Here is a 15,094-nt window from a genome sequence, read left to right as displayed (position 1 = left end):
TTGGCATTGACATAAAAATTTTAATGAGTTGACCATGTGTAAGATTAGTTCTTATTCAGATATTCGTGTCCTAAAGGGTCTGTTAGGTTGAATTCTTATTTTTGTTGGTCAGTCTTCTCAATGTTAATGTCATGTTGATAGAATACAGTACCAGTGCAAAATGCAAGTGCAAATCTTGGGAAGTACACAGGCCTTCATGAAGTTGAAAAATATTTCAGGCTTCCATGAAGTTGATCACGATGACCTAGCTAAATTAACAATTAGAGAGAAATACAAGAAAGATGATGACAAAATTAACACTTCCAAAGATAATGATTTGAAAAAGAGTTGGAAGAAGCTGTTGGGGAAATGAATGCTGCCTTGAACATTTTTTGCAAAAATTACCTTTTTCTAAGATCGTGCTATGAAAGTCAACTGTGAAGTACAAGCTACTGTATTATCAAAGTCACAATTTGGTGAAATCAACTTTTGACTCATTCTTGGTTTGTTCCTTGAATGAGGACATAGTTGTTGCAGTTTTACTCTAAATTTTGCTAGGTGTGAAACTTACTTTCATAAGTTTTGGTGATACCATTCCAAGACACCTTTCTAATCAAAACTTTGCCACAGCTTAGCATGAAATATTTGTCCTTAGAGTCACTCAGTAGGATTTCTCAGGCATGTATTAGCCTTGATAACAACAGCCTCCTACACCTGACATATGAGAAACACATTTTTATTTTTATTTATTTCTTTTTTAAAGATTTTATTTATTTGACAGAGAGAGAGACAGCGAGAGAGGGAACACAAGCAGGGGGAGTGGGAGAGGGAGAAGCAGGCTTCCCGCTGAGCAGGAGCCCAATGCGGGGCTCGATCCCAGGACCCTGGGACCATGACCTGAGCCAAAGGCAGACACTTAACGACTGAGCCACCCAGGCGCCCCGAGAAACACATTTTTAAAGGTTGTTCCTTCGCCTAATTCTAATGAATTTGAAGACATAGTTCTCTTTTTCCGAAGGTAAAACAAGTGTTAGCAAAGGTAAAACAACTCCTGTAAGGAAAATTTAATAATCAGTGCCCAATTTAGGGCACATTTGAAGCACACGTGCTCACTGGATCCTCCCAAGCTCAGGGATCAGCTATATCAGGTCTTTTCTCATGGGGAGAAGTGGCTAAAGGATCGAAAAAGAGGCCAAGAGTGTTCATTTAGCAAAGTCCCTCGACATGGAAAAGTAGAAGAGTGGAGGATAAATGCCCTCCCCTCATATTGGAACTCATTGTTTGTTCCTTTTTTTTTTTTTTTAAGATTTTTTGTTTATTTGAGAGAGAGAGTGAGCGAGAGAGTACGAGCTGGGGTGGGGAAGGGAGAGGGTGAAGCAGACTCCCTGCTGATCAGGGAGCCCCTGAGATCATGACCTGAGCCGAAGGCAGACACTTAACTGACTGAGCCACCCAGGCGCCCCTCGTTATTTGTTTTAATTTTTTTTAAATGAGCTTGGGAGAAAAATCTTATATATATGTTACATGTAGTCCCTTTAAAAGTAGAGATTTTTATACTTTTCTTTCGGGCTACAGGTTCTTTAATGGAGCAGCCAATCTGTCAGCAGACCTGGTTTCATCTAATGATTTACAGACCCCAGCTCTGAAGCCAGTGAAACATTCCTGCTGCCCAGGCCCTGAGTATAGTACAGCATCCTCACCATGTTGGACTTTCTAGCTGAGAACAACCTCTGTGGCCAGGCAATCCTAAGGATTGTTTCCTGTGGCAACGCCATCATTGCTGAGCTTTTGAGGCTTTCTGAGTTTATTCCTGCCGTGTTCAGGTACAGAGACCGAGCCGATCAACAGAAATATGGAGATATCATATTTGATTTCAGCTATTTTAAGGTAATCCTCCTCCATAGCATTTTTACCACTGTATTGTCTATAAAAGCATGCTTTCTCTGGGAACCATGAGACGCTGAAGGGTGAAGTAATTATGGAGAAAGAGTTAAAGAGGAAAGGTTTTAAACCAAATTTAATATCAACGAACTAACTTGAAAATAATATAAATGTATTGTGTGGAAGCCCTAACGTAATATAATCAAACTCTTAAAAAGATAACTTTGGTGTAATGTATTTCACAACAAAGTACCCCACACTTAAAAGCATGCTAATCATGGTTAGAGTTCAAATTCATTTCTTCCGAAGGGATTTTGCATCTAGGCTTCTGTTATCTTCATTACCTTCTGTTGCTCTGCTTTCAATTTTCAATATCCCTTTTAAGGCATAAGAGCAAATTCTTAAAAGACTATTTAGAAATTGTTACCCACAGGTATGCTTTTATTGCCATTTCACATAAATGTGTTTTTCTTCTCAGGGTCCAGAATTATGGGAAAGCAAGCTGGAAGCTAAGCCAGAGCTACAGGATTTAGATGAAGAATTTCGTGAAAACAACATAGAAATTGTGACCAGATTTTATTTAGCCTTTCAAAGTGTGCATAAATATATTGTAGACTTAAACAGGTATTGATTAATTTAGCAATAGTTTATTCTGATAGTAAATAGTGGGAAAGGGACATGCCAGAAAATGTGCATCTTTCTGAGTTACTGCACAATCTCCCCGCCTCTCCCATGCCTGTCCCATGCATAATTGTCTTTTCCTTCCTCTGGCACTAGTCATCTTAAGTATTTTAGAGTTTTATTACACTTTCCTTCTCTTGTGAAGTAGTATAATAATCTTGGTTTGTACTAAGTCATATGGCTTGCTTTCTTTTTTGTTTTCATCGACATGTAGTTGACACACAATGTTTCATTAGCATCAGTTGTACAGCCTAGTGATTTGATAACTCTATGCTGTGCTCACCGCAAGGGTAGCCACCATCTGTCCCCATGCAACGCTGTCACACTACCATTGCTACATTCCCTGCGCTGGACCTTTCACCCCCACCACTTACTCATTCCGTAACTAGAAGCCTGTACCTCCCACTCCCCTTCACCCACTTTGCCCATGACCACCGCCCATTCCTCTCCCTTCTGGCAACCATCACTTTGTTTTCTGTATTAAGTCATATAGCTTTCAGTCCTGTAGTTTATGACCATATTTTAGTATCTTATATATGAGGAGAGAAAGGAACTTATTTTTATAGCATTGGTAACCATAGCTTCCTTCTTATCCCTAACCACACAGTATTCTCTTCCTTTCAGCCCTTAAGAATTCACTACTCATCAGCTTTTAAATTAACTATTCCATGTTTTTATAGCATTACTCCTAAAATATTTGTAATTCATAAATCAAGACTAGGGATTACTTGGAGTAGCCGGTATTAGCAACCTGTGGCCCTAAATGACTATGATTTCCAGCTCACAAGTCCATTCTTAAGAGCACGAAGGGCCACAGACTATTTGAAGGCCAGAATGCCTGGTATCTTGCCTTATCTTTTAAAAATCTTTACATTCCTTCTTCAAAGGTGTTCAAGTTTTCATTAGAATGAATAACTTGCTCTGGGGTTTCATTTCTAGATATCTAGATGATCTCAATGAAGGTGTTTATATTCAGCAAACTTTAGAAACTGTGCTTCTCAATGAAGATGGAAAACAACTTCTAGTAAGTAATAGTAACCATTTAAAATAGAAAGTCAAGAATGTCAAGCTTAGCATCACTTTTTTTCCTGTAAGTCCCAAAGACATGCGAAGTACCCTTCTTTAAAGAGAAGCAAAATAAACTGACAGTTATCTTCGTCCAATGGACAGTATCTGAATTTAGAACATAGTAGACTCTGAACAGAATTACAAGTGAAGTAGAAATCGTGTGGAGGTTATGAGCTTCTTCCTCAGTGTAACAATCCTATCTTCTTTATCTTTCACATCCCAGACATCTAGCCTTAGAAATTAGTACGTAATAATCGTTTAAGAAATGTTAAATAAGTAAAGGATTTAGAGGAACTCCATTTGGGGTCCCAAGCCAAATATCAAAAATAGACCACCTGAAAGGTAATCACTGCAATTTAAATTTATTTCACATACACTTTTCAAAGCCCATTGTATACAGAAGGTGAGAACCCTTTGGGGAAACCTGCATTCTCTTTGTAATATAAAGCTTTTAGGAAGAAAGGGAACAAAGTGATTCTTTTTAATTAACCCTCATCAACTTCATTCCAAAAGAACATATACTCCTGTGAGTTTGACCACCTTCTTCCTCTCTTCATAGTGTGAAGCGCTGTACTTATATGGAGTTATGCTGCTGGTCATCGACCAAAAGATTGAAGGAGAAGTCAGAGAGAGAATGCTGGTCTCTTACTATCGATACAGGTATCCTGGGGCTGGGACTGCACCCTCCAAAAGCACTGCTATTGGTAAAATGCAGTGTAGGTTTCCATACTACTTGTACTGGGAACAGCAGTGATATGATCTAGAATGAAAAGTATGGGATCCTTATGTCTTCTGAACATAGTGTAGAAATGTAACGATTACTCTATATTTTATATCATCACCATAATAAGAGACTATATGTAATATAATCTATATATTATATATAAAAGAGCCTATATATTATAGATTATTAGAGATAAATAGATTATCATGTCCATGGTGGTACCTCAGTTTTTTAAAAAAAAAAGGAATCTGAATTTTCTTTACCTTAAAGATAGATAAATTTGGGAATTTTGGAAGTCTAATGAATATTCTTTTTTTTATGTTTTTAAGTATTACTCTTTGGCGGGTGTAGGGAAACAAATACATTTTCTGTTGTCATTTTTAGGTTGATGACTTTGAAAAGGTATCGCTCCGGGTTAGGTGGGAAGTGAATTCTCACCCGTATGTATATGTGGAAACAAAAACAAACAACAGCGCATATCCCGATCACGTGTTTTGTATGTCTGTATAGAGCTGTGACTTCAAGAAGTAGGGTCTTTAAATCAGAAGCCACCTTAAAGCTCTGTAATTCCAGTATCTACCACACAAGTTTCAATTTGTTGAATTAATGAGTCAAAATCGGGATACAAGGTCAATGTTAGAAATAGTCACGATTCAGGGAAGAAACAGATGATAAGCAGGAGTCAGGAACATGGGTTAAAAGATGCACAGACTTGAATTAACATTCTTAAATTTAGAAATTAGGGTAAAATAAATAGGGCAAAGGGGCAAATCCTCGACAGAGAGGGATCGTTGGAGACATCATCTCTTCAGCAGCAGCTGGGACTGCTGCCTCGTCAGCCGTAAATTCACTTCAGGCTACTCAACTAGCCTGTTTCCTTCAGCTTCGTGAGTATGTGAGGAGAGTGTTCACCAGCGTGCGTGATTTATTCACAGAAGTTTGGCCACGAGCTGTTTTAATATCCATGTTTTTTACAATGAACTTTGAATGGCCTTGCATATATTTCCAAAATTACATGGAAAAACAAAAACAGTAAATAAAATAAAGAAGAAGTAAAAAAAAAAAAAAGTTTGTTTATCAAGCCCAGCTTTGACAATCCGGCTTTGTCCCTTTGGGTACAACAGCTAATTCATTAGAATGTGAGGATCCATTACCGCAATGACACTGAACAATTGTAAGGCAGAGTTGTGGGAAAGGAGATTCTTACATCAAATAGGAGGTCATCTTCAAATCTAAGATTCTTTGAGTCTCCCTGAGGGATTACTACTCCACACCACCCTGAAAACCACAGATGTTTTGATGAAATCTCTGTAGAAGGTGCACCTTGCCAAGAAAGAACCAGTTATTACATATCCCACTTTAAGTTGACATCACGTTTTAAAATTATTTTCTAACTTACAAAATGTTGGTGCTGGTTCATGTTCTTTCTCTGCAACTCTGAAATCCAAAGAGCTCTGAAAAAAAATACATGCATATGTACACACACATATACATGCACATAGTAACTCCTTTGGCAGCAAAGCTGATCTAACCTGAAATCATCTGGAGTCAAAACCTGTCAGAGCAGATGCAAGGCTATAGGTAGTCCTTATTTATCTCACTTGTGTGACTATTCATAAATTTTACTGCAGAAATATCAATGTGTTGATCGTGTAATGCCAATTGAGACCCTACTAGAGTATCATATCGTATATACCATATTAACTTCTTATATTTGGAAAATGCTGCAATCTGAAACAAATCCAGCCCTAAGGATTTTAGAAAAGGGATTGTGAACTTTAACATAGAACTAACTGTATCTATGTATAGTTATTTTATGTATAACTATGTATATATATGTATAACTATGTGTCTGTGTATGTATATACATATATATGTGTGTGTATATATGTATATACATATATATGTATGTGTATATATATGTATAACTATGTGCATATATATGTATATGTATATATGTATATGTATATATATGTATGCATATGTATAACTATGTATATATATGTATAATTATGTATATATATATGTATAACTATGTATATGTATAAGATGTTCAAATCTTGTAAGTGTACTATAACAGGCTTTTTGAAAATGTAATTGTGACTCTTAGGGATATAAATTGACCAAAAGTCTTATCTGAAACTATATAAAGTCAGGTTATAATGAAATTCTGCTTTTCTTTTTGGCTTTTGAGTTTCTAATATGTGCGGTTTGTCTGGCCCTTTCTTCCCCATTGTGAACATGGCTCAGTGCTGCTCGATCTTCTGCTGATTCAAATATGGATGATATTTGTAAGCTGCTCCGAAGTACAGGTTATTCCAGCCAACCAGGAGCCAAAAGACCACCCAACTATCCTGAGAGTTATTTCCAGAGAGTGCCTATCAATGAAGCCTTCATCAGTATGGTCATTGGTCGACTGAGATCTGATGATATTTACAACCAGGTGGGGATTAAACCTGTCAAGATCTTAGTATTTAAAAGATTGATTTCACTTTCCTCCTCAATTACTCCTTCCCTTCCTTCTTCCTCAAAAGAATAAAAGCAGTTAAAAAATTTCAAATTTGGGGGGCTGTACTATGGGATGATAGAGGAAAGAGGGACAATAATTTGGGCAGAATTAGAGATTTCACGGAGAGGATGGCATTTTATCTATATTTGGAAAAAAAGATGCATTCTTGCAGTCATTCATTCAAGAAAGAGTTATTGAGTGTGTGTTACGAGCTTGCTGCTGGGGTCCATCGCTGATGAAGGCAGGCTGTGGTCCCTGCCCATAACGACCTTGTAGCTGAAGGAAGAAGATGGATAACTAAAGGAATTATAGCAAAGCAAGGTGAGTGTTAGCTTAGGGGAAGCAGAGGGGGCCATACAGCATACAACAGGGGCAGCAAGATTGCCGGGGGGGTTGGGGCGGCAGGGTGTGGGGTCTGTCAGCTCTGAGAGGTCATCTGTGATAGACACAGATGTGGACAACTAGCAGGACACAGGGAGTTACACATATCTTTTTCTTTTTTTTTTTTGAGGAAAAGACTTCAAATTGCAGCAGAGTCAAGGGCAAGAAGGAAGAGAGTACTGGGTGGTTAGCAGTAAGAAGGCAGGCCCTGGTTACATTGTATTCCTTACAGTGCCGCCCTCTGAGAATTGCTCCCAGGGCCCAGGACCCCCTGTTGGGAAACGGCTACATCCTAGAACCTGATCACTTATCCAGCTCAGGTATGAATTCAGATGTCACCAACAGCTGCCTCTCCGGGGGGTTGTGTGTGCTTTGCAGGTCTCCGCATACCCTTTGCCCGAGCACCGCAGCACGGCCTTGGCGACTCAAGCTGCCATGCTGTATGTGACCCTCTACTTCGAACCTTCCATTCTTCACACCCACCAAGCAAAAATGAGAGAGATTGTGGACAAATACTTTCCAGATAATTGGGCAAGTATTACTATCAGTCTTTTTTTTCTCTGTAATAACCTTGTTAGGGAACCAATTTTCTGTTCTTTTGGCCTTTAGCCCACAGGTCATAATTTTGTAAATAATGAGACATAAAGTCACTTAGATAAAATTACTCTATGTTGAGGATCTTAAATCATAACATGAAGGAACAAGTCAGTAAAACTTCCTGAAGAAACCAAGGGTTTTTTTTTTTCTTAAATAGATACTGTCAAGGTAAAACCATGTATTAAAATGTATCTTGCTGAGTTTGTAACTGTTTCATAAGTATTTCTTTATTCTTTTCTGTTTCATGACTCTAAGCTTACAGAATTAACCTATTATTTTATGAAGAGGAATTTTACTTCAATAATGTTTCATCTACCTTACAGGGCTGTTAAGGTTTATATTACTGCAGGGATGTGTTTATCTCACCCAAAAATATTAATTCTTAAAAGAATAAAGCTGACCATATACTCAGTGTAGATGAGATGTTCTCTTTGTACACAGAGGTTTTAATAAAGTACAATGAATTGGATCCTGTTCTCAGGTAGCAGATTCTATTTCACTTCTTACTGGCCATTGAATCACAGACTGTGATTAGGGAACTGTAGGAAAAATAGCCCGCAGTGAGGAGATGATGCTTCCTATCCATGAACACGTCATGCTTACAAACTAGGAGCTGAGCAACCAGGAGGAAAACTCTGATAATCTGGTTTCATTTGCCTAAGCTTAATAAAGGGTTTTGACCATAGTGCTATAATCAGGAACAGAAACACTTTCAGTGTTAAGGAAGGTCAAAATCCAGTTATATGATGCTTATAAGATATACTCCTAAAAAACACCCCTGGCACACTAAAAATAAAGGAATTGGGGCACCTGGGTGGCTCAGTCAGTTAAGCGTCTGACTTGGTTTCAGCTCGGGTCATGCTCTCAGGGTTGTGAGATCGAGCCCCACGTGGGGCTCCACACTCAGCATGGTGTCTTCCCTTTCTCTCTCCCTCTGCCCCTCTCCCTGCTCTCGCTCTCAAATAAATAAAATCTTTTTTTAAAAAATGGAACTAGAGGGCGCCTGGGTGGCTCAGTTGGTTAAGCGACTGCCTTCGGCTCAGGTCATGATCCTGGAGTCCCGGGATCGAGTCCCGCATCGGGCTACCTGCTCAGCAGGGAGTCTGCTTCTCCCTCTCCCGCTCCCCCCTCTTGTGCTCTTTCTCTCTCTCACTCTCTCTCTCAAATAAATAAAATCTTTAAAAAAAAAAAAAAAAATGGAACTAGAAAGAGAGTGAGAGTTTCCAGGCAAATGCCAGCCAATGAAAAGCCAGTAAGAAAATATTAATATCACACCATAGAAAATGTTAAAGAAAAACACTAATAGGGATAAAGAGGGATCATATATGATTTTAAAAAGAATAATCCAAGGTTAATTCATAAATTCACACCCAGGGAAATACTCTAAATATATAAAGCAAAAACAAAATAACATGTAAAAATTGATGAAACCATAATCATGATGGGAAATTTTAACATACCTCTTTCTCTATATACTCCTGCTCTTTCAAAAATCCGTAAAAATGTTCCATGTGTATTTGAAAGGATATGTATGAAAGTTGGGAGACCTCAGTTCACAAAGTCAACAAAGTTTAAAAAAACAATGTTAGTCTACAGACTGTATTCTCTTACTATAGCATGATTACATTAGAAGCCAACGCTTAAAAGATATTTTTAAATGTTTGGAAAAAACATATACTCCCAAATAACTTTTGTGTTGAAGAGGAAATCACAATAGGACATCTGGGTGGCTCAGTCGGTGAAGCATCTGCCTTCGGCTCAGGTCATGATCCCGAGGTCCTGGGATCGATCCCCACATCAGGCTCCTTGCTCAGCGCGGAGCCTGCTTCTCCCTCTCCCACTCCCCCTGCTTGTGCACGCGTGCACTCTCTCTCTCTCTCTCTGACAAATAAATAAATAAAATCTTTTTTAAAAAAAGAGGAAATCACAATGTAAATGAAGAAATATGTAGAATCACACAGCATCAAAATACTACAAAGCGAAGCACATGGAAATGACTAAAACTGTTCTTCAAGGTAAATGAAGTAAATGAAACCTTAAATATGTTTATTTAAAAAAGAAGAACAGGGGCGCCTGGGTGGCTCAGTCGTTAAGTGTCTGCCTTCGGCTCAGGTCATGATTCCAGGGTCCTGGGATCGAGCCCTGCATCAGGCTCCCTGCTCTGCGGGAGGCCTGCTTCTCCCTCTCCCACTCCCCCTGCTTATGTTTCCTCTCTCGCTGTCTCTCTCTGTCAAATAAATAAATAAAATCTTAAAAAAAAAAAAAAGAACAATTAAAAATAAATGAATTAAAGGGCTGCCTGGCTGATTTAGTTGGTGCAGCATGCGACTCTTGATCTTAGGGTTGTGGGTTCAAGCCCTACGTTGGGTGTAGAGATGACTTAAAAATCTTAAAAATAAATAAATGAGTTATATATTGAGCTTAAGAAGCTAGAAAAGGTCGAGTGAAAGGAAGTCAGTAAGTATATGAGCGGCAATGTATTGAACTGGACAGAAAGGGAACGAGAGAGAAGATCAATACAAAAAGGCTGGTTTTTTGAAGAGTAATAAAATAGATATTTAGTGAGACTGACCAGACAGAGAGAGAAGACAAGTTTAAATATAGTAAGATTGAGAAAGCCAACCTAAGATACAATAAAGAACTTTTAGGGCGCCTGGGTGGCTCAGTTGGTTAAGCGACTGCCTTCGGCTCAGGTCATGATCCTGGAGTCCCTGGATCGAGTCCCGCATCGGGCTCCCTGCTCGGCAGGGAGCCTGCTTCTCCCTATGACCCTCACCCCTCTCATGTGCTCTCTCTCTCTCATTCTCTCTGTCTCAAATAAATAAATAAAATTAAAAAAAAAAAAAACAAACCTAAAAAAAAAAATAAAAAAATAAAGAACTTTTAAAGTTATAAGAAAACTTCTGAACAACTTTATGCCAATATATTTGAAAATTCTGAAAAAATGGAAAATTTTCTCAAAAATATATAAATACCAAATCTGACTCAAGAAGAAAAAGGAAGCATGATGAGCCCAGTGACTGTTAAAGAAATGGAACCGGGGATCCATCCTCCCTGCTTATCCACCTCCCACCAAAAAGAGAGGATCCCCAGGACCGCAGGATCTCTCAGGCAACTTTTAGCAAAATTTCAAGTGACAAATAATCGCAATTTTATACAGACTGAAGTAGGTGGGTAAAGAACTGCAAAAATAATGCTTTGTTCCCTTTAGTCGAGAGATTCTCGTGTGAACTGGGGAACCCTAGGAGTCCCCCAGGCTCGTTGCAGGGGTCAGTGAGGTAAAACTGTGTTTGTGATAACACCAGGGTGCTCTGTGCCTTGTCCTCTCATCCTTTCCCAAGTGCACTTCGCATTTCCAGAGGCCCCGAGACACACAGTACCCAGTACCTCAGGAGTCTGACTGAGGGAGCTGAGTGTGAGTCTGGCGTCTTCAGTTAGGCCAGACGTTACAGAGACTCGAAAAACTGGAAAAGCGATGCCATCCTTCTCACAAAACTTTTTGGGAAACCTTTAGTCTGTTTTTTGTTTTGTTTTGTTTTTTTTAAAAAAAAAGTTTTATGTTAGCATGTAGTGGGTTTATTGTTGTTATTTGAAGTGAATTAAATAGTTTTTGAAATGTCTCAGTTGTAATCTGTAATATGATAAATATCAATAGATATAACCCCATTTAAAAAAAAAGTCCTTTGGAGTTTTCAGTAAGTTTTAGTTGCATAAAGGCTGAGGTGAAAACGTTTGAGAAGACCACTGCTCTAGTGTGCTTTTCTGTCAACCCTGATTTCGTCATTTTCCCATGAATAGCTCTTATCGCCCTTGTTCCAAAACGCCCCTAAAATAGAACACTTACCTCTGTATTTTGGCAAATCGTTGGTTTTTCATTGCAATGGAGTTTGAACTAGAAGGAGTGGGTAGTGTCTTCTGTAACTTTGCCTCCAAGTGAGTACGTATTGAACATGCTGGATGAATGTGTCCTCTTGCAGGTAATTAGTATTTACATGGGGATCACGGTTAATCTAGCAGATGCTTGGGAACCGTATAAAGCTGCAAAAACTGCTTTAAACAATACCCTGGACCTTGCAAACGTCAGAGAACAGGTAGGTGCTGGCCAATGCAGAAGGGTTCTCCTAACAGCTGCAAGCCTGCTTAGGGGGGTTAGGGAATGAGGAGAGTTCCCAAGGAATTTGGAAAATGACCACATAGACATTTTAAGTGCGGTGATTAACGAAAGGCAAATTTGCGCATCCTAATAAGGTAGGTAATTACAGATTTTTAACTTGCACAGTATATGTAAGTGGGAGACTTGGGTCCTAAGATTCGACATCCTAAGATGAATCAGTATGTCACGTGACCCTAACTGACTTCACTTATTCTTGCTGAAGTCTGTGTCCTTGTGGACAGAACAGCTTTGAATGGTAGCTGGAATTTTAACTTTTCATTAGTAGGATGAATATTGAGGATGGTAACTGAATGTACACAATATGTCCTGTCACTGTAATTTAAATTTGTCCTCTCTGATGTGTGAAAGAAGCAACAAAACTGGAGACATTTCATCTCCTTAAAGTTTAAATGGTTACATTCTCTCTCTTTGATAAGAACACAAGGCAGTTACCCTCAGTTTGTTTTCTATGATTCTCTTACGATTTGTCTCCCTCTCAGATTTCATCTCGTTTTATTTTTCCCTCCCTTCCCCTATGATCCCGTTTTGTTCCTTAATTTCCACATGAGTGAAATAATAATTGTCTTTCTCTGATTGACTTATTTCACTTAGTATAATACCCTCTAGTTCCATACACCTCATTGCAAATGGCAAGATTTCATGTTTTTGATGGTTGAGTGGTAGTCCATTGTATATATATGTACCACATCTTCCTTATCCATTCACCTGTAACTGGGTGATGGACATTAAGGAGGGCATGTGATGTAATGAGCACTGGATGTTATATAAGACTGATGAATCATTGACCTCTACCTCTGAAACTAATAATACATTATATGTTAATTTTAAACAAAAAATAAATTAAAAATTAAATAAAAAACACAAGGCAGAAGGAAATTCCTAAGTAAATAGAGCAATAAAAATCTCTTTGTTGGGCAGTATCCTTGACGTTTCTAAACAGTTACCTTCCTCAGCTCGGTTGTCTGAGTTTTTGAGTTTTCAGTGCAGTTAGAACAATATTGACTCAAAGAACTTCAGCATGTTTTATTCAAGTAAATTGAATTCCATCAATAATGCACAAAATAATTTCAATGTTGGTATGTCTCCAAGACACATATTAGAGAAAGCGGCGCTTCCAATACTTACTGGTATCAGAGCATTAATGTTTCATTACTAAAATTACTTTTCCAAAATTGCATTTTCTCCTTGGTGCCATTTTAAGAAGATCTTCAGAGTCCTCTGATGAAGCACCTGGTGGTAGTTTTAAACTAACCTGACTAGGCTAATGATGTTTAACATGTAACTCTTGCTTCGGGGAAAGCAGAATGACCAAATTTCCAAAAGGCTGGTTTGAAAATTCACTTTTGATTTACTGAGGCATATTTTTGTTGTGCTTTCATCTGCCTGCAGAAGTCTCTTCTCCTGGGTATTTCTGCTCTGCCTCCTTTGCCAATAATTATGGGAAGAATAGGCAGTTGAACTTCTGCTTTTATGTTTCTTTTCCATCCAAGTTAAGAACAGAAGGGGCCCTCGGAACCACTTGTTCCCGATTCTCTGGGTGACATTTGCAGAAACCAGGAGGGAGAGGTTAAATCCAAAGTCACACTATCTAATCTAATCATAGCTGGAGGTAGGATTTAGGATTCTCTTGGTTCTGAGTCCAACGTCCTTTTCAAAAATGTCCAATAAGCCACTAGCCTTTGAGCCTTACCAACTGTGGTCCATATGTTACTCATCTCCTATAGAAATGTTATCATTTGTCCAGGGGTTCATCTGTATGGGGATTTGTTTTCAAGGAACATCATTGTCTCTTTTTGAAAATGTAAATTCAGTTGTTTTTCCTTTTAAAAGTCAAGCAGATACGCTACTGTCAGTGAAAAAGTGCATGCTCAAGTACAACAGTTTCTGAAGGAAGGTTATTTAAGGGAGGAGATGGTTCTGGACAATATCCCAAGGCTTCTGAACTGCCTGAGAGACTGCAACGTTGCCATCCGATGGCTGATGCTTCACACAGCCGACTCAGGTAATGTGCAAAAGGCGTGCCATCTGCATGCCTCCATACAAAGGCTTGCAGGATTACGATATGCTCCATGATGCAAAAATGGTTTAGCCTTTGGAAGAGAATCAAGTTGCTGCCTTTTTTTTTTTTAGATTGATTGGTTTATTTTAGAGCGACGGAGAGAGAGCATGCGTGTGCATAAGCAGGGGGAAGGGGAGAAGGAGAAGAGGGAGAGACTCTTTAGCGGACTCCCCACTTAGCACAGAGCCTGACACGGGCTTGATCTCAAGACCCATGAGAGCATGACCTGAACTGAAACCAGCAGTTGGACACTCAACCAACTGAGCCACCCAGGCACCCCGAGAAACAAATTGCTTTTTAAGTTAGTCATTTTTGTGTCTACTTAGACAAGTCAGCAGCCCACCTGAATAGTCCCTTTGTCAGGTTAGATTATCTGGGATTATCCCAGTGGGTCCAGGGTAATCACAAGGGTCCTTGAATCGGCAAGAGGGAAGCAGAAGAGTCAGAACCAGAGAGGTGGCATCATGAAAAGGGGTCAACAGGCCATTGCTGGTTTTAAAGATGGAAAGGGGCCACAAGCCAAGGAATACAGGTCGCCTCTAGATGCTGAAAAGGATAAGAAAACAGGATTTCCCCCAGAGCCTCCAGAAGGAGTACAGATCTGCTGACTCCTTGATTTTATCCCGGTGAGACCCATTTCAGATTTCTCATCTCTGGAACTATAAGAGAATACATTTGTGTCTTCTTAAGCCATTAAGTTTGTGGTGATTGGTTACAGCAGGAAACTAATACGAGAGCCAGTCCAGTAAATAAGAGCCAGATGTGCAAAATGCATCCGGCAGGATGTGGGATTTGAGTCCAGAGCAGGAGAGAAATTTTACTGGTTGGTGTAGAGGGGTGAAGGTGGTTGGGGAAGGCTCCACATAGGACACAGGAGCGGACTGGCCCCCCTAGGATTTTGAAGTAAAATTCTAGACTGGAGAAATGATAGAGAAGAAGGTATGATTTTGGAAGTACAGAAAAACATGGACCCACAGAGTTGATGAACAGGCTAAACCAGAGTGCCTAATAAAGGTAGATTGGGGGAAAAAAAATAAAGGT

General features: G+C 39.1%; 1 protein-coding gene across 1 annotated transcript in view; it reads left to right on the top strand.

Moving 5' to 3' along the window:
• Window positions 1–15,094, top strand: part of WASHC5 (WASH complex subunit 5) — a 61,253-nt gene that overhangs the window by 3,893 nt on the left and 42,266 nt on the right. The window contains exons 2-9 of the mRNA XM_032415472.1: window positions 1,555–1,866; window positions 2,339–2,484; window positions 3,481–3,565; window positions 4,169–4,269; window positions 6,584–6,776; window positions 7,602–7,754; window positions 11,798–11,911; window positions 13,825–13,996. Of these exons, the coding sequence (XP_032271363.1) occupies window positions 1,681–1,866; window positions 2,339–2,484; window positions 3,481–3,565; window positions 4,169–4,269; window positions 6,584–6,776; window positions 7,602–7,754; window positions 11,798–11,911; window positions 13,825–13,996 (1,150 nt within the window). The 5' untranslated portion in view covers window positions 1,555–1,680. The remainder of the gene's footprint in view (window positions 1–1,554; window positions 1,867–2,338; window positions 2,485–3,480; window positions 3,566–4,168; window positions 4,270–6,583; window positions 6,777–7,601; window positions 7,755–11,797; window positions 11,912–13,824; window positions 13,997–15,094) is intronic.

Source organism: Phoca vitulina, unplaced genomic scaffold, assembly GCF_004348235.1.
Source record: "Phoca vitulina isolate PV1807 unplaced genomic scaffold, GSC_HSeal_1.0 scaffold18, whole genome shotgun sequence".
NCBI lineage: Eukaryota > Metazoa > Chordata > Mammalia > Carnivora > Phocidae > Phoca > Phoca vitulina.
Note: the sequence above shows the minus strand (reverse complement) of the source record. Positions and strands in the feature narration are given on the sequence as shown.